We start from the raw sequence: 22423 nt of genomic DNA, 5'->3' as shown, positions 1-22423 counted from the left end.
TCATGGCTCTTTGTAGAGAAATTTGGGACTCCTTTGCTCTATACATTTTGGATGATACCTCTAGTAATTCAAATGCCATCCATATATTATTCCTATTTACCATTATATGATAAATCAAGAAAGCTTTTTACTTTTACTATTGAGAATTACTATTTTTCTTTTTTTTTGGTAATACCTTAGGTTTGAGCAGTTCAATGAATAGCACTTAATATTATGTAGTTTGTTTTTATATAGCAGATGGATATCCCAGAAAGGAATAACAAATTCCCCTTGTCCATTTGGGGCCTGCATATGGAGCTTACATTCTAGTAAGAGAAGTCAGACAATTTAAAAAAAAAAAAAATATATATATATATATATATACACACACACACACACACATACATACATACATACATACATACATACATACATACATAAAATGTCAGGTTGTGATCTGTCCTGGGGAGGGAATGTTGCTATTTCATATCACATAGTCAGTGAAGGCCTCCCTGACTTTAGTGACATGTGAGCAGAGATCTAAAGGAAGTGTGAGAGTGAGCTGTGTTGTCCACTGGAGGAAGAACATTGTTGGAAACAGGAAGCAGCAGCAGCAGCAGCAGCAGCAAATGTCTGTTCCAGGAATGTCAAAGAGGCCAGTGTGGCTGGAGGCAGAATTGTGAGCCATTGGTAGGACTTTGGCTTTTACTGTGAGTGAGCTGGGAAGCTGTAAGAGGGTTTTGAGGAGAGTAATGGCCTGACCTGACCTAGGTTTTTAAAGGATAACTCTGGGTAGAAGCAGGGAGACCATGTAACATGTTGCAGTGAAGGAGCTAGAAATTTCACAGGAATTCTAGAGACGGCCGTATAGCTGTGCTTTGTGGAGGCCGATATGGAAGGTCACTTGACATCCCAAGGTAGTCCTAGAGCCTGATTATTTTTGTCATGAGTCTTCAACTCAGCAGCAGAAATTCATGGTGCCTGTCCCTGATTTGTTCATTGTGAACATGGATTCTATATGAGTCTGCTTCTTTTCTTGATATTAACTGCCTGGCCTTTGCTGTATTCCTCATTTAGAATTCTTAATGGGGAGATGCTGGTCCCCATTTGTTTCTGCTCTGGCAAGCTTTTCATGCCGGACCACCTCAGCCTACAGGCCCACCTACGTGCTGGCCACACCTCTGGTCAGGTGACCGTCCCTAATCGAGTCAGTCGTGTCCTTGGGAAGGGAAAGGGAGGCAAGGTGATGTCCAGAATTTGTCCATCTCAGAAAGTGTCTCTGGAGAGTGTTGCCCTAAGAAAAGGAGGAGGGGCTTCCCTGGTGGCGCAGTGGTTGAGAGTCCGCCTGCCGATGCAGGGGACACGGGTCGTGCCCCAGTCTGGGAAGATCCCACATGCCGTGGAGCGGCTGGGCCCGAGAGCCATGGCTGCTGAGCCTGCGCGTCTGGAGCCTGTGCTCCGCAACTGGAGAGGCCACAACAGTGAGAGGCCCGCGTACCGCAAAAAAAAAAAAAAAAAAAAAAAAAAAGAAAAGGAGGAAATCAATGTAAGAATAAACCCAAGGAAGAGAATAATTTGTATAATAATAAGTAAATTATACAGAAAACAAAGAAAAAATAGCGTGTAGAGGGAAAAATCACCTTGAATGCATCATGTCTTATTTGTTATATAACAGTAAAAGAATCCTGGAAATTGAACAGTAATCATTTAATATTATTCTTCCTTATGTAGAACTATCATTAATGAAATTAAATTTTGTTAGCCTTGTTCTCTTTATAAAGAAAATTTTTCTGGATACTAGTATGAGAGAGAGCACGTTATATGATAGAGTACCACTAGAATGCCAGTCATGATATCTGATTTCCAGGCCTTGATTTCTCACTCTCTATGACCTTAGTCCAATCAGTGCACTCTTTGGGCCTCAGTTTTTCCATATGTAAATGAGATTGGAGCCGTCCAGCTCTAAACTTCTATGTTCTGTGTTCTCTTTTGCTTAGTTCCAATCCTCTTACTTTTGCTATAGGAACTAGATTATTAAGAAATTATTTTGAAGAGTGAGAAAAATGTTCCTCTATTAAGACTAAAAGATTTCCTAGCAATCTGTTATTTTCTTGCATTTGTAAATATATTTAACCAACTCTGGACAGGTATTTAGTTTTATTTTATTTTTTTAAAGGTATTTAGTTTCCTTTAAAATATTGAAGGAAGCAGTTTCTGTGTCTCTGTTACATAACTATTTTCCAAAGCTGATATTCATTGGAATATGGGCATTTGCCCTCTTCATGGCTGATTTGCTTCTGTACCAGTTTTAACTGATTTCTTTTTGTTCAGCCCCTAGTAAAATAATAAATATATAGACACTCATACACACACTAATAGCTTTACTAAACATTTTCAAAGCACAGTCATTTCAGAACATTAAACAGAGTCATGATTTTCAAATTCATATAGTATTTATTCACTTAGATGATAAAGGCTCTAAGAAAGTAATTTCTTTATATTATTTTTCTTCTAATGGCAAATATTTAAAAATTCCTTTTATAAGCCATCATTAACTGGCCATATCCCAAATCACTCCATTACTATACATTCCTTCAACATTTATTTTGTACTGTACACATTCACCTGCACCTGCTTATGCTGTGTAATAATTTCATGCATGTATGTCTGCTTTTCTCATTTCTATTTTAGACTCCTCTAGGGAAGGGAACCTCTTGCCCTCTTATTTGTTTCATGATGGCAGTTACGGTGTAATTTATATACAATAATGTGTGATTTGATGTAGATGTTGACCCACCATCAGTAAAAACCTATGCTTCTCCAGCCATGAGAATGAATTTGCATTAATCTGGCTCTATTTTGTGGCCATGCATTTTAAGATGTAATCGGAGAAAAAGAATGAAGCAAGCTTCCTCCATACAAGAGTGAAACCTGTTGGTTTGATTTGAACCATATTCATCAGCTACAGACAACGTAGCATGCTTTCCACGATGGTCTTTTTATGGTTGTATGGTGAGTTAATGAAACTGAATGTTTACAACTCTATTTAACACCCTAAAAATCCATGAGTTTTGACTATAAAGTAAATCCCAATCTGCCACCACAAATCGTATTAGACTTTGCACATACCATGGTCTGTGTGTTTCAGAATGACAACTATGTTATTTACAGATTTTTGTTCATATTCCTCTACTAAAGTTTATGAAAGGAAGCAGTGCCTGCTGAGAAATGACCAATGAGTTGGGACGATTTTATTCCCAGCCAACCCATTACAGGATGCATAGGTACTTGGCAATACATTTTATGAAGATCCAAAGAAATGTGTAGCAATAAATCATTGTCAGTAAGCTTTCTCAACACATGACAAAAACAAGAAATACTGGTTTGAAGAATAGTATGAGAGTTGTGATTGTGTAGAATTCTTTCAGAGTTGTTGCTGAAATTGCCTTATAGCTTGAAGGGTATGTTACCCCACTAGGAAACTGTTTTTTTCTGTTTTGCTTTGAATCTTAGTTATCTGCCAAACTCATGGCATAGTGTGTATATTCCCTTTCTGTGACGATAGCTTCCTCAGCCAATCTTTTCAAGCAGGTGAAAACAGATAAAATATCTTTTAGAGTTTCTGTAGGTGTGGTTATTTGCATTACCTCTGGCATATTTGTTTTTACTTGATATTTTCGAACTTCCCTTTAGATTTAAACATATTTTTCTAGCACATTAATATGCATTTTAATATAATCATCGTAATGAAAATAGCTGACTCTTGACAGTAATACAAATTAGGAGTAGAAAGTACTTTCTGAATTATGGGTGTTAATAACTATTTGAACAGCCTATATTAAATGCATTAAAAGCTTGGCAAAGCAGCTGACAGTACTTAGAAAGTTAATATAACGTTAGATGCAGATCAATACTCTAAGAACATTTTGCACTGGACTACTTATGAAAAGCAGAATAATGAGGACAATTTTTTATGGTGCAGAAATGGGAAGAGGACTTAAAATTGTGAGCACATCTCATAAGGCAGCATTATGTGCAGTATTGCGAAAGCAGAGTTGTATTTTAAATTTGTTTACTTTAACTTTCAAATGCATAAACCGTTTTAGAAGACCCTAGTACAGTTTTACATAGACTAGAAAATAGTAAATTCAGAGTAGTTATGTCAAATTGTATGCTTTCTTTTAAAATCTTGGTCAACAATTTGTATTAACAGCAACCATGTTCGCTCATTTAGCTAAGTTTGTCCCACAAATATTCAGTGACATTGAATTTTAATTATATAATATTAGCTTCAAAACAGAATTTTAACTTAATGCAGATCCAATATTATATCTCATAATACAACCAAACTAGATCTATGTGTCCTATATTATTTTCAAAAAGAAAAACATAGGAACAGCAAATACTGACTTGGGTTTCTGCAGTATTGTTTCAGTTGGAGAAAATGTTAGAGACATTAAAGTAGAATAAATGATGGCTCCTATGTTGGTATTTATTTTATTATTATATAGGAAGCTCCACCAAGGCAATGCATTTTCTCATTTAAATGATGTGTTTTAAATTTGAAAACCAATATGTATATATAATAATTGTCTAAAATAATTAGAGACTTGTAACTGGACATGTAATTATAAAGGTATATAAAATCTAGCAGCAGAGTCTAAGCACAATAGTTAAATGGATTTCTAAATAGAAGGTGAACTTCTTTCCATTTAAAAATATCTTATATGCATTTTATTGTATTTTCTGTATATTCAAAACTAGCCTTGGGAAGAAAAAGCTTATAAGTATGCGTTGTTTGAGATATTTTTATTTTGCTTTATATGAATTAATTTAACTAAAGGTCTTGGACACATACTAGGGTTTTATATACTTATTATTATGGGACTATTACTAAAGCAATTGCAGCTTTCAATAAGAGATGCAGATATCCCAATACCATTAAGATGAGGGTAAAAATACAAGCTCCAAGTAAGGTGGGAATGTGGTAGTTTTCAAAAAGTCTAGGACAATGTCAGGTAGTGATTTGAGTATAAAATAGTTCCAATTTTCCCCATAGCCAAGGGGAAAAAAAGGCAGAGTATTGACAGACATAGCTGTTATCTGATGAATGACAGTGCATTTATTTTTCAGGGAAGGACATTCTTTCTGATTTTAAACTCAGAGAATTTTATTTTGTTTTTCTTTAAACGAGGGGTATTGAACACCACAGTAGAGTGAGTCTTTGATAGTTTTCCATAAAGTACAGAGGATTTCTGTGAATGTCCATTTCCTCCATGGGGCCTTGAGTTAAAAAAAAAAAAAAAAAACCCACAAAGTCATAATATTTCTACAAAGACCCAGAGTAATAGTACTGGTATACAGCTTCCCCATAATCCAAGCTGCTACCAAGGTGTACTTGAGTAGTGTCCCTGAGGCTCTCCCTCTGGAATATCTATCATCTCTGCTGGACTTTTGATAGGAGCTGGATAGCTGACAATTCACAATTAAGATGCCAGCTAGGGCTTCCCTGGTGGCGCAGTGGTTGAGAGTCTGCCTGCCGATGCAGGGGACGCGGGTTCGTGCCCCGGTCCGGGAAGATCCCACATGCCGCGGAGTGGCTGGGCCCGTGAGCCATGGCCACTGAGCCGGTGCGGCCAGGGCCTGTACTCCACAAAGGGAGAGGCCACAATAGTGAGAGGCCCGCGTACCACAAAAAAAAAAAAAAAGAAAGATGCCAGCTAGCACCTGAAGCACAGGTATTCTGTGTAGTCGATTGGAAGAAGATCCATGTGCACTAGATAACAGTGTTTGCTCTATGACCCCAGCTGTTTGATCGGTGTTAGATAATGGGCAGCTAATTTGGGGAGATTTCCCACCTGGTCAGTAAAGCTGCAGGTGTATGGCCTCTCACATCGGGCAGTTTAAACCTGAAAATCTTCTGTTGAGATGGAATCCATGAAGGGAGAACATAGAAGCCAGTATAACATTGTAGTGTACTTTGAAAAGGTAAATCAGCTTCAAGTGAGATAGCTAGCTTAGTAGTCTGCCATATGAATGTGAATCTCAAACCTTCATATGCTCAGAATCAACCCACTCCTATTTGTTAGGTCTGTTCTGCAGCACCCAGCATTACTGAAAATACGCAGATTTGGTCTAATTCTATTTTGGAGGGTGCTGCCTGAATACTGAGTATTGCTGTAGGTTTTTTTAGGGCAAGGCTATGGTACCATACCACCCTTGACACCAGCTTCCAAGAGAGTTACCTAGATATCATTTCTTAAATTGGTACATTCAGCATTCATTCATCAAAAAGTATTAAAGACTAAGTGCTAAACTGGAGTGTTAAATGGATTTTTAAAAATTGAGTTATCATAAATTTCCGTATGTGAATTAACATTTGTCAAAGAATAAGAATACCCTGAAATGAATCCAGCACTAAAACTATATTAAGCATTTTTCTTTGATATAGAAAATGTTTAAGAATTTTGTAATGTTGTTGAGGTCAACATTATAAGCATCAATTAAAATGGCAAAATATTTTAATTGTAAGTGGTATGGGACATTGCCCTAGGGATATTCTCTGACCTTATGACATGTTTTGTATCTTGAAAAAAACTTCTGTCAGTTTATTTCCTCATCATTACTTTCTCCCAGGAATAGAATGCAGGATACACTGTGCTGTGTTATCATGTGAGCTTTTCATTAATTTTGGTTTCTGCTATTATTTAGTATTGTTTATAAATGACAGAATTTATTTTACATGTTGGAATCATGTGTTTGCTGATGACAGTAGTTTGATGCAAGCATTCACCTTCATGCATTTCTCAACTCTTTCAAATGATCTTGGAAAATTGGAGTAATAAAAGTTAAGAAGAGACAGCCATAGAGGAGTTAATTTCGAGGGGCAAGAACAAATTATACATGCATATGGATTTTTCAAATATGTGGCTGGAAATTTCTGAAACATTGATAGGAGGGATGCTAGATAAATATGAATTATCAGATAGTGCTGTGGAGATACAAGCACCATGCTGAACACATACTGTGGAGCTTAGGTAAGCATGATTCTGGACTTAGAGCACTCGTCCATCTATTCAAGGATTTGGCTCTGAGCCCTGTGTGTATGATTTGGTATCATCTTTGAGACTCCTTGTTCATCACACTTGCCCATTTTCTCATTTGCAATATCTCTTGCATAGTTTTTACGTTTCTATTGTCAATACTCTAGTTCAGGCCTCATTCCCTTTGCAGACAGGAATTGACAGAGGAACTGATTGTCCAGCAAAGAGTTCACTGTTCACTGGGTTTGTTTGTTATAGCCAAAGTGAGCAAGGCAAAGCACAGAGGGATAGAGAAGTTAAGGAGGTTAGCAGGAAGTGTAGGGGAGGAAAAAGTTTTACTCGACCCTCTTAGGGTCCCTGGCTGTGACTGAAAATTAAACTGACAAAGATTAACAGGAGAAAGGCATACAAATTTTACTGAATTTTTACATATACATAGGAGCCTTCACAAGAGGATGAAGACCCAGAGAACTGAACAAAGCCAGAAGCTTTTATACCTTTTAGACAAAGAAACAACAAATTTGTGAGAAATTGACAAGACAAAGGGATTTGGGCTAGCGGTAGTAAATGGTGAAGAAGTAACTAGGATGATAAGGGTTAGTTTAACAAAGTTTTTTTATACAGCCTTCTGCGCCCTCAATTCCCTGCCTCGGATGATAAGAATGCGTTTCCTTCACGTGGTACATACAGGCAGGATGGGTGACTTTTACATGGGAGATTTATCTCCTGCTTTCATGGGAGAAGGGGCTGGGTTGGGGAGCAGTGAGGTCAGAGTGACCTTCTTGGTTCTGCCCTTTTCTCAGACTCCTTCAGCTTAAGATATTCATTATGCCAGGGTGCCATATTTTGGGGTGTTGTGTTCTGAACTCCATCGGAAGCAATCCGATGGCTGACCACTTCATTAGTGCTGGGTAAGGAAGCAAGTAAGGCTAACCAAGAACTATTATTCCCAAATTAAAGTTGAATGGCTCCATTTTTTCCAGGTGCTTCCTAATACTTGATTATTGTGTCAGGCTAAATATCAACTAACAATTGCTACATTTTTTGAAGTGGATGTTTACAGATCTGTGCTTCACTGGTATGTCTACAATCTATAATAATGAATTGCAATATGGCAGGGCTCTGCATCTGTGCTGAGCAAGTTAACTATTTTATTTATTGGTATATGGGAAGAAGAAAGAAAGTATATTTTTGAATATCCCCTATGTGTTTATTGTCTAAAGTTTCCCTTGCTTCTTGATAGAATCCGTAATAAATAATTTTAAAAAATTCCTCACTGGTATTGCTTTCACATCTAAATATACACATTGATGATATTTGAATATATTTTAACTTTTATCCAATATTCCTTCATGAAAGGAAAATAACCAAAAAACTTGTAACCACTAATTGGTGATATATTTGTTAATTGTTGATAATACAGTTGAATGGGAGGTATGTAAGGACTGAGGAATGATTGATTCCAATCATGGTTTTGCCATTAACAAGCTCTGTGATCTAAAACAAGTCAATAAAATTCTTTTATTTTCTTCATCTGTAAAATGAAGGAGCCAATATGGAGTAACAGTTTAATTTCACAACCAGTAAAGCTACTCTTGTGAGTGCATGTTCTTTCATAGAGGTTTGTTTATAAATGAAGATAAAACCTTGTTGTTAATTTAAGTTGTGTCTGTTTCGGTTTTTAACTGTTCCAATTGAAAAGAAAGTCCTTGCATTTTTTTTTTTTTTTTTTTTGCGGTACGCGGGCCTCTCACTGTTGTGGCCTCTGCCGTTGTGGAGCACAGACTCCGGACGCGCAGGCTCAGCGGCCATGGCTCACAGGCGCAGCCGCTCCGCGGCATGTGGGATCTTCCTGGACCGGGGCACGAACCCGTGTCCCCTGCATCGGCAGGTGGACTCTCAACCACTGAGCCACCAGGGAAGCCCGGTCCTTGCATTTTTGAAGGAGGTCAAAGTTACTTAAGCAGTTAAAGCATTATGCTTTCTTTAAAAAGCATTCGTATGTTTTCAAAGACTTATCAAATATTGTAACTTTAGGAGTAGCTATGTTTCTAGATTTTTCTGAAAGTGAGTGCAAGGCAGGTTGAATATGGTAGAAGGCTAACATTTCTTTCTTAGGGACTTTATTATACTGCCTTGTAATCCTATAAAGATTTTATCTGTATGTCATATACAGTTTATTATTATTGTTTTGTTGTCATTGTTTTAGATGATTTATATCACTGTGGAAGAGAAAAATAGTGAGTTTTTTGGTTTAATTTGTGTTAGATAAGCCTTAACAATTCTCATGGTGTTTAATGTGGGGTTATTAAAGATTTTGACTGTTCATTATTCAATGATTATGTTTTGAAAAAATTTATTAAAGTTGGATATATTAAGATGTTTAACTATATTTAAGAGTGCACATATGTACATACAGGTACACACATAATTTCCATAGTATCTTTATCAGTTTTAGGGGAAGGGGGTTTTAAAATATTATATAAAGATAAACTAGAAAAGACCAGAAATTTACCATTACGGATCACATTCTGAGACAATAAAACATTTGAACTTGCTGAGATTTTTTGACATCCACCATGAGGACCCAAAGAAATGGTTCTTTGTGGTTTGGTTGCGGTTATCCTGTGCTAAAAATATTCAGGAACATTAAATTTCTTTGATCTTTGTCTACATAGCTATCACACTCTATAATGAGTCTTTAATTATATGTTTTTGGAACTGCACCTGGTAGGTGAGAAGGACTGTTGCATTTCTGTTGTTCAGTCATCAAATAGCAATTATCTTTCAACTCTCCTTACCCCTGTTACCATGAAAGAGCATTCACTGACCTTCTCTGCTGCCCACCAGAGCCAGTTAGTATAACATGCAGATTGGTGTAGGAAAAAATGAAATGTGTGGCGGTACCTGCTAATACCTCTCTGCTTTCCTCCTTGCATTCAAAGAACTTCTAACCTTATTCACAATAAACTTGGTGTCAGCTCTCTTTCATTTCCAGGGTGTATAAATTAGGAATGTGATTTCCTGGAGTAAGTTCATTTTAACAAAATTCCACTACTAAAAGAAATTGGACGTCCTGTGGAGTGTGTGATAGAATTTTAACTTTATTACTTAGCTTAGGAAAATACATTTTTCTTGTGGAAGTTAACATTTTATTATAAGTTTGACTGGTTATATCACTAAGAAGATGACTTAAGTATGCTAACATAATTATATTCACAATTTCAAACATACGAAGAAAATTTAAAACATGACTGGCTTTTGCTTGAATGTTTGGAATGGTCTTTCTCCCTGCTTCCCCTCTATTTACTATAGATTAAAGACTCTATTTTTAATTTCATTCACATTTTTGGTACATTTTGTTTTCATCATTACATTAGGCTAAGACTGTCTCTTATATTTTTCTAAGAATACTTTTTAAAGAAGGGTGGGGAGGAAAATATTCTTTGCTCGATAGCCTTTTGGGCATTTTAACAGATTTGGACTTAAGCCATTATGACTGTCTCCAAAGTATTGATAATTTTGAGAGCTTAAGAAATTGATTTTAATAAATAAGAAACTTTTATCCTTTGAGGGAGAATTTTACTTAAACTATTGCCCTCAGGAGATTTTTATATGTAACTCAGGCATTTACAATTTGTTGTGAGCAACTCTTAAAAAAATGTGTGAGTAGCATGAAACAGAGCAGGATTTTTCCAATGAGACCTGATGGGGAGAATAAATGCAGCCAGGTAAAACCCTCTTAAGCAAAAAGCAGAGGATATAGGGAAAGATGGAATGTCTTCTTTGGTGTTTTCTAAGGAAATTGTAACCTGTTTCAATAGTGAAGTCAAAACCACTGAGAGCTGGAAAATTGACATATTCAACCTTTTTATGAATCAGGTGAAATAAGTGGTCAGTGAATATCATGCTTCAAAGGGATTTGTACAAATGTCTGGAAATGGCAGTGTTACAAATAATAGATATTCTAAATTGGTCAGAAATAGTTCATGTACTAATCTACCATGATGAATAGTTTCGAAGGACATTGAAATGCCCAAGGGTATTGTATTTACTTTCATGGAGACAAACCTGAGTGGATATATATTTTTTTATCTGGTTAAGACCAAGGCAGTCACAGCATATACAAATCCATGTTGTTTTTGTTGTTAACATTTATCTTTTTCACGGATGTATGTTATTGATAGTGGAATTATCTAGGAAGTTGATTTGGCTGAACAAATTATCCTTTAAAAAGGCTGAAAATACTAGGTTTTTCTTGGCTACTGTTTGGAGATGTTGATATATGGACTGAAGGTATGATACTGTTTGCATTGGGTTGTGCATTAGTTTTAACCACCCAGCACCCTTTTTCTTTCCATAAGGACCTATAACTAAGGTTTGGTTTTAATTTCACTGAAAACATTACATTGGCAACATTGGTATTAAAATGAGATGTTTCCCTGGTATTAAAATATGTAAACACCATTTGCAATCATCTTTAAAGTCTCCTCAACCCTTTGAATTAGTTGTTTCATGTCTTATAATTTTACCAATTTTATCAATTCCCCCAAGAAACTCTGGACTGTCCTTCATTTTATTTGATGTTCCAGTGATTTGGGTTGTAGTATGAGATTACACATGGGAATAGAACACCATTAGAGAGAAATAAAATTCTTTGTACAAAACACATAACCCTCTATACTAGCCTTTAGCACTGTACAAACAGTGATAAAGGGATGACATGACTAATATTGGACTTCGGCACATGAGACCAATTGCCTTTACTGCTTATGGGACTCATGATAGAACTTCCTAATTTTATCTTTAAGCCTTTTGAAAGAAAGACGTGAATCTGGACAGTCTAATTATAAATGTGCATGTAGTCACTACTTCCTGTTATATCTGTATTGCGTATAGTATACTGAACTCATCCGTCCACTAATCTGATTTTAAGTTATATTTACATGAACTGTAATTAAATAATTCAGAGTCTGAATGTCCAACTTACGGATAAAAGGTTGAAGTTTTTGGAATCTGTGAAGGATTTTCCTTTACATTTATGTGTGAGGGAGCAGAACATCATTTCCTCGTAAAATAGGCACATTTATAGAGTTTTCCTCACTTTGTTTTGCCCTGGAGAGCTAGAGAGGGGAGAATCTTGCTTTCTCGTGGACTTAGTGTTCAACAGATCCTCTGATACTTTCATTTAAATATAAGATTTTCTTTCCTTTGATCATGCCAATCAGTGTAAGTGGGCCCTTTAAAAATAATGACCTCAGAAGTTCTGAAAGCCTGGGGTAGATTTCTGTTTTAAAACCTTGATATATTTAGATATCTTTCTGTCAGAATTATGCATGAACTATAAATAGACTTCTCTCTCTCTGCGTATCCCCCTTCCCCCACCATTGTAATTTCTATGTCTATTTCAATGTGAATTGGCCAGCATTAATATAGTAATGAATATACACAAAGTTGAATAATAGCAATAAGTTAAAGAAAGCACATGATGTGATATGAGTGCCAAATATTTAAATTATTAAATCTTTTCCAAAAAATCAATCAGTAGAAGTTTAGTGTCTATTTAGATTCTTCTGCATATTTCATACAATTAAGATACTTATCAATAAATGAATGGATGAAATGTTATTAAGTGTTAATATTTTTGAAAAGGAGTCTTTAATTTATGCCTAAAATCATACTGTATTTTGGACAAGGAGATTTAAAGAGCATTCAAGGTTTTGATTTTTAATATTTTCAGAAATATCTTAATACAAGTTCACTGTGCACGATTTCATTTAATAGTCACAAAGGCCTTCTGGGGTACAGGTACTATTCTCCTCCCTATTTTAAAGCTTAGAAGTTTTAAGTAACCGATCAAAAATAACACAGCTAGAATATGACAGAGATGGGATTGGAACCTAGATCTATCTTCTTCTAAAGCTTATGCACTTAACCATGTCACTCTGCAATCTCACAGAGATAGTCCATTGATGAATGGAGGCTTATTTTTCTGACCTTTGAGTAAAGGTGGGAAAAGATCTCTAATTTTCTTTCTTTTTTTTTTTTTTTTTTTTTTTTTTGCGCTACGCGGGCCTCTCACTGCTTTTGCCTCTCCCGTTGCGGAGCAACAGGCTCCGGACGCGCAGGCTCAGCGGCCATGGCTCACGAGCCTAGCCGCTCCGCGGCATGTGGCATCTTCCCGGACCGGCGCACGAACCTGTATCCCCTGCATCGGCAGGCGGACTCTCAACCACTGCGCCACCAGGAAAGCCCAATTTTTAACTTCTTGAGCAATATAGGGATGTTGGACTGCCTTATAGATATAGCCACACCTTTTATACCTAAGGTCAGAAAATACTGTCTCATTTTGGGTCAGTCCTCTTCTTCCCTAGAAAATTTTCCTGGCTTCTTTTTCAGTGTTCAGATCTAATCTTGGACTCTTGCTCACTCGTATGTTAACTGTCCTCACTGATCTTTCTATTGTTTTTGTTTGGGTGATTCATTTGTTCCACCTGGTCCCCTGTCAAGTCATGGTTACAAATATCACCATGTATTTGTAGCATGTGAAGACAACTCTTTAACGTAGGTAACTTGATAACATAAAATCACCAATATGTTAATACCAAGAAATGAGATTATGGGCTATAGCCCATCTTAAAAAAAAAAAAATGTATAAGCTACATCTGGCTCTGTTCTTTCCAATAAGCTGCCGTACCTAAACTTGATTGGAAGTTTTAGTTGGAGTCTCCAGATGTCTTTCTTTGACAGTATTTGGTAGATTTCTTATGAAGGTTAGGACTTTGAAAGACAAGAAAAACGTGGGTTGAAAATTACCTATCACACCTAAATGAATGAAGTAAGCTATTAAATAATACAAAACATGTAATTCTGTGTCTAGACATAGATTTGTAGGTTTAAGCCCAATATAGTTCTGGAACAACCACTAATTCTTCTTCAATGAGTTATTGCTAGAGCCATGAGCCAGATGTTACAGGAAACCATGTACTGGTCCTGTTAGTAATTTCTAATGGTATGATTGAAATAAACATGGGCTTTGGAGTCAGACCTAGGTGTGGGGGTGTGAGTCCTAGAACTGATACTTGTTGAATGATGTTTTGCAAGTTACTTAGCTACTTTGCTTCTCAGTTTCTTTATGTGAAAACACTTTTGGGAATGGCTAAAGTCAAAAAAATTGACAATATGAAGTGTTTGAAGGATCTGGAGCAATTAGAGCTGTTACACTTTGCTGAAGGAGTCCCAAATGGTATAGCCACTTTGGAAAGCAGTTTTTAAAAATTTAAACATGCACTTATCATAAGACCCAGTAATTCTACCCCTAGTTATTTTCCCAAGAGAAATGAAAATATATGCTTACACAAATACGTACATGTGAATGTTTATAGCAGCTCTATTCATACTCATCAAAACCTGGAAACAACCCAGATATTCATCAATTGATGAATGGATAAACAAATTGTGTTATATCCATACGATAAAAAGGAATGGACTACTGATACATGCAATAACATAGTTGAATATCATAATATTTATGTTAAATGAAAGGAACCAGACACTGAAAGCTGTATACAGTATGATTCCATTTCTAATGACATTCTGGAAAAAGCAAAACTATAGGGACACAAACCAGGTAAGTGGTTGCCAGGCAACTGGGAGTAAGGAAAAGGGATTGACTACAAAAGGGGAATGAGGGAATATTTTGGTGTGGTGGAAATGTTCCAAATCTTGTTTGTGTTAGAGGTTGCATGACTATATTTTGTCAAAATGATGAACTTTACTGTATGTAAATCATATCCCAATAAAAAGAAAGGGAAAAAAACCTTGTGTTCAGAGTGGTTATGGAAATTATAAGAGATCATCTTCCTCGCCCATTTTTTCTGCTGCTTGGTTCTTCATTATCCTCTGTTGCTTCTGTGTCTCTTATAACTTTGGGGTCCATGATAAATTGCAATTTCTTATTTCAAAGCTGAGATACTACAGAAAATTGATGTCTTTATCTTTTTCTGCAATCTGAGTCAGATTTTAAACGGAGTGATCAACTGTATTTTTATACTTCTAGATATTCCGGTTAGTACTGCATAACTCAGAGCTGGAATTGGCAGACTCTGTAAAATATACCAAATATACTTGCTTTGACTGGATTCCTCATCTCTGTTCTGTGGCAGTGGGAATGTATAGTATGGTTGGGAGGGTATTTAGAGCAATCTTGAATTTTGAGCCTGGAGTCCTACTTGAGAAAGGCTTCCTCCACTTCTCAGCAAACCATTGTTCTATGCCAGGGGTTCTCAAACTTGAGTGAACATCAGAATCACCTGGAGGAGTAATTAAAACACATTTCTGGGTTCCACCCACAGAGTTACTGAGTCAGTAGGCCTGGGGTGGGACCCAAGAATTTTGTATTTCTAACAAATTTCCAAATGCTGTTGATGCCCCTGGTTTGGGACACACACCTTGAGAACCACCGATTTATACTTACTCTGGTGTTGCAGTATCAAAATTCCTGCCTACATACAGTAGCCAACATTTTGTTTATAAACCACTTAATCATTTCATGGCCACTTTTGTATTGGGTAAAACCTAAATATATGTATATTTATATATAGACTATATATATATATATGTATATATGTATATAGAGAGAGACTGACAGACAGTAAGCATTTGGCTAGAGGCTACAAAGTATTTGATGCTTAAAGACAGAGAAATGGCAAGACAAAGGGAAAAAAAGGTATGTCTAGCTGTACCCCTTCCTCTTCACCTCTTGAGTGTCATCCTACTATATCATAATTATTTTATTCTAGCTAAAGGCTCCTTTTGTACTCCCATTCTCTCTACTTTAAAAGCTCTGAGGACTCTTACCCAGTCCTCCTCTGTGCATTGCCCTAACATATTCTCAGTTAAGACTTTTCACTTCCTACTTTGTAATAAATAGGCCCAGCCTCCTCACACTTAGGTTTCATGATTGTATCCTTTTTTTTTTTCACTCCGATAATAATTTTCACTGAATGAAACCAAAGTACCATCAGCTGCCCAAATTGAAACAGTCTGGGATGTGTGGGTGACTGATTTCAAGTGAACAAATAGAAATCATGGTCTTGTATCAAACACTTCCCTAGACCAAGAAGCAAATAATCCTAATAACTTTAATAGCACTAGGTATAAAAAGAAACAGGTAAAATTTAGAATCTTTAAAGAATTTGTGAGTGTTAAATTTAAGGGAATCATAGATTATTTCATCTTTCCAGATGCCAAAGCAGATACTGAGGGCTGTATATATAAATTTGTTCAGAATTTCTGTTATTTTAAGGTTGCTGTAGGGTATTTTCTGCTGTTAGGATATCTGCTGATTTCTGTCTGTGATAGATTAAATACAGTATTTTATGTTTAGAGAGCTGATGTCCTTTTCTCCTTCTCCTACCACCCCACTGATTATCAAGTCTTTAGAGAAAATAGCTCATTGTACTGGTTGATTACATGCCTCAATTGAATAGTAGCTTGCTGCCAATTATCATTACAATGCCGTATTGATTTTTTCTCATTTCCTCTGTGGGAATTAAAGCAGAATTTGTTTAAAATGAGTTTCCATATATATTGTGGATGTGATTGGTTCCAAATATTTGAGCTATTTTTAAATGTATTTTCTTCAGTGATCTCTTATTTCTTACTGATAGTCTCTTAGAAATTTAGGTCTCTTCTTTACCTTAGGTAGATATGAAATGTGATTTAAAACCTGTGGAATTGATCTATAGTCATAGTTTAAATATGTTGAGTATAGATTTTAATTATTGCTTCACAGGCATCCTGCTGTATGTTAATTTACGTTTGTAAAGTTCTTGGACAATATGATTCTGCTGATTCTCTTAACCACACAAGTCAGTAAATTTAATTAAATTTTAATTAGAAAATATTTAGTGTTGACTATATGTAATCCATTCTGCTAAGCATTATGGGAGACAGAAAGATGAGTGAGATCATATAACTGTCTTCAGAGAATTTATAATCCAGAAAGGTGGGTGAAGACACTTGTGGTATGAATCATAATGTCAAGTAGTAAGAGATGCACAAACACGGGCATTCAAAGAGAAAATAATGCATTTGGATGGGGACTTACAGGAAGAAAACATTAATGGAGGAATTGACAGTCAAGTTGAGCCTTGATGGGTTGGGAGAGACGGAGTTGGAGTTACCTTCTGGGAAGTGAGGTCAAGCAGGGAAATGCAGGGAAGACTCCAGGAAAGAGAATATGTCTGATTTTTATTGGAACATGTGGTCTAAGGCCTGAGGCTAGAAAGGTAGGTTGAGGCTTGATCAGAATCAGGACTTGAAATGTGTTAAATAGTCCAGAGAAAATTTTTGGACAGAAGACTGTGGTAATCTGGCATTTTATAAAATGAATAAAAGAAAAGAATGATGCCTCAGAGACCCTAGTTGGGAGGCTTCTGCCATATTAAAGGAAAGGTAACTAGGGCTAAATTAGAATGGTAGACAATGAAAGGGAGTCATTCTAGAAGTAGAGTAGTAGTAGAGTAGGGTCATGACAATAAGTCAAATCAAGTTCTCCGTGATCAGTCTTCAAGTCTTTTGTCACACATGGGACTTCATCTCCTGCCATTCTTGCTTCCAAGCCTGCTTGTTCAGCTGTGACCACACAGGTCTCCTCACAGATCCTGGAACATTCCAAGCACACTAGCTACCACCTCAGCACCCTATTTGCTTTTATTCCCTCTATTAGGAAAGTCCTTATTTCCTTCAAGGCTCTGCTCAAATATCACCTTATCAAATAATCTTTCTCTGACTACACATTAAAAAATAACATCCTGGCTCTCCTTATTCCATTTGCCAAGGTTTATTTCTCTTCATAGTACCAAAGCATTGACATTTTATTATATAGTTAGTTATTTATGCTCTGTCTCCCTTTTAGTAGATGGTAAGCTACATGAGGGTAGGGGCTTAGTTTGTTGCCAGTTATATCTCTATCACCTAGAACATGCCTAGTACTTAGTGGGAACTCAGTAACTATTTGTTAAATGAATGAACAGAATAAATGCAAAGGTGAAAGAGGTGGCGGATCAAGAAATTATGCCAGTATTTCAAGTCTGAAGAATGCAAGGGATAGTAGTATTATTATCAGAATATGGAAGAGGAGTTGATTTAGGAGAACAGAGACATAGGAGAAGAGAAATTTGGCTTTGTAAATTCAGGCTTAAGTATTCGACACTGGTGAAACAACCAAGGCAGTGCTGTAGAATGGGCAATCTAAAATGTGAAGAGAAGTCTGGGATTGAGGTAAAGATCTCTGAGTCATCCCCATAGAGTCAATACTCAAAGCAATGGGAGTGGAAAAAAGAAGGACACGCGATATAAAGACAGCATTAACAGATCTGAAAATCAAAATTTAATTTGGGATATTTAATGTTTTAATTATATAAACTTATTTATACTTTTTTTTCTTGTTTATTTAATAGCTGGGTTAACAACTTTGGCCATGAAGGTCTTGGACTCTTGTTGGATGTGCTGGAAAAGCTTCTGGACAAGAAACAGTAAGAATAAACATGAAAAAAAATCACCATGGGGGACATTTTTAAGCACAGCATAATATGTTTTTTCCTTTTATTCAGGCAAGAAAATATTGACAAGAAGAATCAGTATAAACTTATTCAGTGCCTCAAAGCATTTATGAACAATAAGGTAAGTAGTATTTATTTCTGCCTCTGTCGCAAAAGGTGAGAACTTGCCCGACAGACACCATGAAACAGGCAAAATAGTGAATGCTTACTCAGTTTTCAAAAGGGTCTTTATAATGCAAATCATCATGAGTTTCATTTAAATATTATTTAAAATATACTTTGCTTCACAAAATATTTATTGGCAGGTTTTTGCAATCATGCAAACATACAAGTCTTGTTCCCAAATCAAATAATACTCTTTAATACTCTTTTTTTTCCATGGTAGTAGGAAAATTTAAATGGGATAGGTTGAATACCATTTCCTTACAGAGAGTTTTTATTCTAATGTAAAGGACAATTCAAAGCTATGATTTGATTTTTTTTTTTTTTTTTTTTTTTGCTGAGAACGTTATAAGGTTAAGATTTTTCTTTCTTTTTATGTTCAATTAATGTCAGTGAGTTAATATACATAAAAGACATTTCTGGCACATACCAGGGGTTTTTTTTTGTACCTGTGTGATACCAGTTGCATTATGAGGGACTCTAGGAATGCCAGACAAGGGTTTTCCTTCTAAAAGTAGTCTTTGCTCAGGTTATGAAGTTAAAGTCATTTTTTCTATAAACTTGTTTTGTTACTCTCTTATACATGATTTGTGCTATATTCCTATAGGTAAAATACCACTGACTAATTCACTAATTGAATAATTCCCTTTATATGGTATTTTAATAATCTCAAAATATTTATTAAAAATAACTAATTATAACAATAACCCAAAACTTGCCAGAAGTAAAATATAGCTATTAATAGCCAATGCAGTAAGATTATCTACTTAAGTGATCTGCAGTCTTTCTTAAGTGTGTGGGATTATGTATAATTATGTGTATATTATACACACATGTATCAGCAAAGAATTTTTTGGCATGTGGAACAGATAGATGCTTGCCAATTGACGTGAGTCTCCCGTATAGAATATACTATTTGTGCTGTTCTTGGAAGTTTCTTCCAGAAAGATTTCCGTCAGTACTAGTACAGAATTTCTGAACTTCTGAGCTCTTAGTCTTTGGTGACAAAGTTATGCAGAATCTGATACCTAACAAGAAAGCAGTTAATGAACATTGCTTCTCCACAGCTCAAGATGGATCTCTTTTTTCAATTGAGGGAAACAAAGAAATAAAGGAAAGACAACACTGTACTAGAAATCAGGAAATATAGTCCATGATTTGCCACTAAGTTGTGTGGCCTTTAGAAAATCATTTGACCTCTCTGCCAATCAGTCCCCTCACCTGTAAAATTAGGACTCTGATCTAAATTCTTACTGACTTGAGTAGTCAACTCTTACAGCTTTCCAGGATATAACTGTAATCAGTATAGTTACTAGAGAAAGTGACATTTCCTGTAGAGCCTTTTCCCACGAGACAGAAATTGATATGTTCATATGTAATTATTTATTACTTAAGAGTTTGGCAGTTTTGAAGAACATGATTTTTTTTTTTATTAGAGTAGAGTTGATTTACAGTGTTGCATTAGTTTTACAGCAAAGTGATTCAGTTATACGTATACATGTATCTATTCTTTTTTAGATTCTTTTCTCATATGGGTTAGTACTACTCTGTATTAACAGTGAAATCTGACAGCATTTCATTGGAACAAAATTGTCATTTCAAGCTAACCTTTAGTTAAACACCACACATTTGAATATTTTCATGGTTCCTAATTTATCTTCGAAAAGAATTCAGTGTAGCATTCCCTATGCTATGCAGTAGGTCCTTGTTGGTTATCTGTCTTATATGTAAAGTAGTCTTCTGTGTGTGTTCATCCCAAGCTTCTGATTTATCCCTCCCCTCCCATGTTTCCCCTTTGGTAACCATAAGTTTGTTTTCCATACCTGTAAGTCTGTTTCTGTTTCGTAAATAAGTTCATTTGTTTCTTTTCTTTAAGTTAGATTCCACATATGAGTGATATATGATATTTGTCTTTGTCTGACGTACTTCACTCAGTATGACAATCTCTAGGTCCATCCGTGTTGCTGCACATGGCATTATTTCATTTTTTTAATGGCTGAGTAATATTCCGTTTTATGTATGTACCACATCTTCTTTATCCGTTCCTCTGTCAATGGACATTTAGGTTGCTTCTATGTCTTGGCTATTGTAAATAGTGCTGCAATGAACATTGGGGTGCATGTATCCTTTTGGGTTATGGTTTTCTCTGGATATATGCCTAGGAGTGGGATTGCTGGGGAATGTGGTAGTTCTATTTTTAGTTTTTTTTTTTTTTTTTTTTCTTTTTTGCGGTATGTGGGCCTCTCAGTGTTGTGGCCTCTCCCATTGTGGAGCACAGACTCCAGACACGCAGGCTCACTGGCCATGACTCACGGGCCCAGCTGCTCCGTGGCATGTGGGATCTTCCTGGACCAGGGCACGAACCCGTGTCCCCTGCATAGGCAGGCGGACTCTCAACCACTGTGCCACCAGGGAAGCCCCTATTTTTAGTTTTTTAAGGAACCTCCATACTGTGCTCCATAGTGGTTGTACCAATTTACATTCCCAATAACATTGTAAAACACGATAGTTTAACTTAGATTATTCTATATTAAGATTAGGCTTTAGTTAGAGCATGTTAATGTCTTGCACATAGGTCCTAGGAACATGAGTAAATGGTAGGTCTTTTAAATTATAGGCGTGTGAAACAATGGGCATAAAGTACACATTCAAAATAAAAAAATATACAGTAATATATCCATTTCATGTTGGAATGAATTGTCATAATCAAAGAATGAAACTTTCATCTGAAATGACTCATACATCAAATTTGCTGGCCCTGAGGAGTTTTGATTACCTACTTCAAAAACTCTTTTTGCTTATACAATGCATGTAATAATAGGATCATAAAAAGCAACCCATTGTCCCTTAACTTCCATTGCTGTAATATTGCTCTGATGTTTAGATTGATGGTTTTCCATCATTTCTCATATCTTCATTTTTATTTTGAGTATGTCCCTATATATTACAAACTACTTTTAATAATAAAATGGAAATTTGAAAAATTAAATGATTTCACTCTCAGTCTAACTGATTTTTAAAGTTATTTTAAGTTTGGTAATTGCATGGTAAACATCTCTCTCAGTTTTCCACATCACTTGTTTTCCTTACTACTTATTATTTACCAGCTACCTTTATACTTACATAGTCCTTCTGTTTTTCTTTGCTTCTTTTTAATCTCGTCTCTTCCATTTCCTTTTTTTGTCTTGTCTCTGTAAATTTCCTTATTTGTTATGACCTCGAGTAAAGTCATATTTAAGAGCTTTAGCTATGTTTTTTTTAGTCCTGAATTCTTTTAGAAGATAAATTAGGAACCATGAAAATATTCAAATGTGTGGTGTTTAACTAAAGGATAGCTTGAAATGGCAATTTTGCTCCAATGAAATGTTGTTGGATTTCACTGTTAAACTGTAACAAGGAGCAAACATATTTCATAAGAAATCTGATAAATAATTTGTGGGACAAAGATCAAAGAAAATATTACCTTCTTCATGTAGTGAAAACCTGAGTTTTGAGCTTTCTTCATTTTTTTACCTAGTCATTCTTATGATGCACATTTGCATGCATATATTCAAGCCTAGAAAATAAATGAAAATGGTGTCTGGCTTCTCTGCCTAGTTGACTGTGACACTTAGTAAAACCCAGGCTCCATTTCTTTCTGTTCATAACTTTTGTAATGCAGCACAACTGCTT

General features: G+C 35.9%; 1 protein-coding gene across 5 annotated transcripts in view; it reads left to right on the top strand.

The window, feature by feature from the left end:
* The window catches only part of DIAPH2 (diaphanous related formin 2), an 891422-nt gene that overhangs the window by 210506 nt on the left and 658493 nt on the right, over positions 1 to 22423 (top strand). For all 5 annotated transcript variants that reach the window (XM_067724059.1, XM_067724058.1, XM_067724057.1 and 2 more), the window contains 2 exons: positions 18488 to 18562; positions 18641 to 18710. In XM_067724059.1, coding sequence (XP_067580160.1) covers positions 18488 to 18562; positions 18641 to 18710 — 145 coding nt within the window. The remainder of the gene's footprint in view (positions 1 to 18487; positions 18563 to 18640; positions 18711 to 22423) is intronic.

The sequence above is a fragment of the Pseudorca crassidens genome, chromosome X (genome assembly GCF_039906515.1).
Source record: "Pseudorca crassidens isolate mPseCra1 chromosome X, mPseCra1.hap1, whole genome shotgun sequence".
NCBI lineage: Eukaryota > Metazoa > Chordata > Mammalia > Artiodactyla > Delphinidae > Pseudorca > Pseudorca crassidens.
The sequence above is the reverse complement of the archived record's forward strand: the minus strand, read 5'-3'. Positions and strand labels throughout refer to the sequence as shown.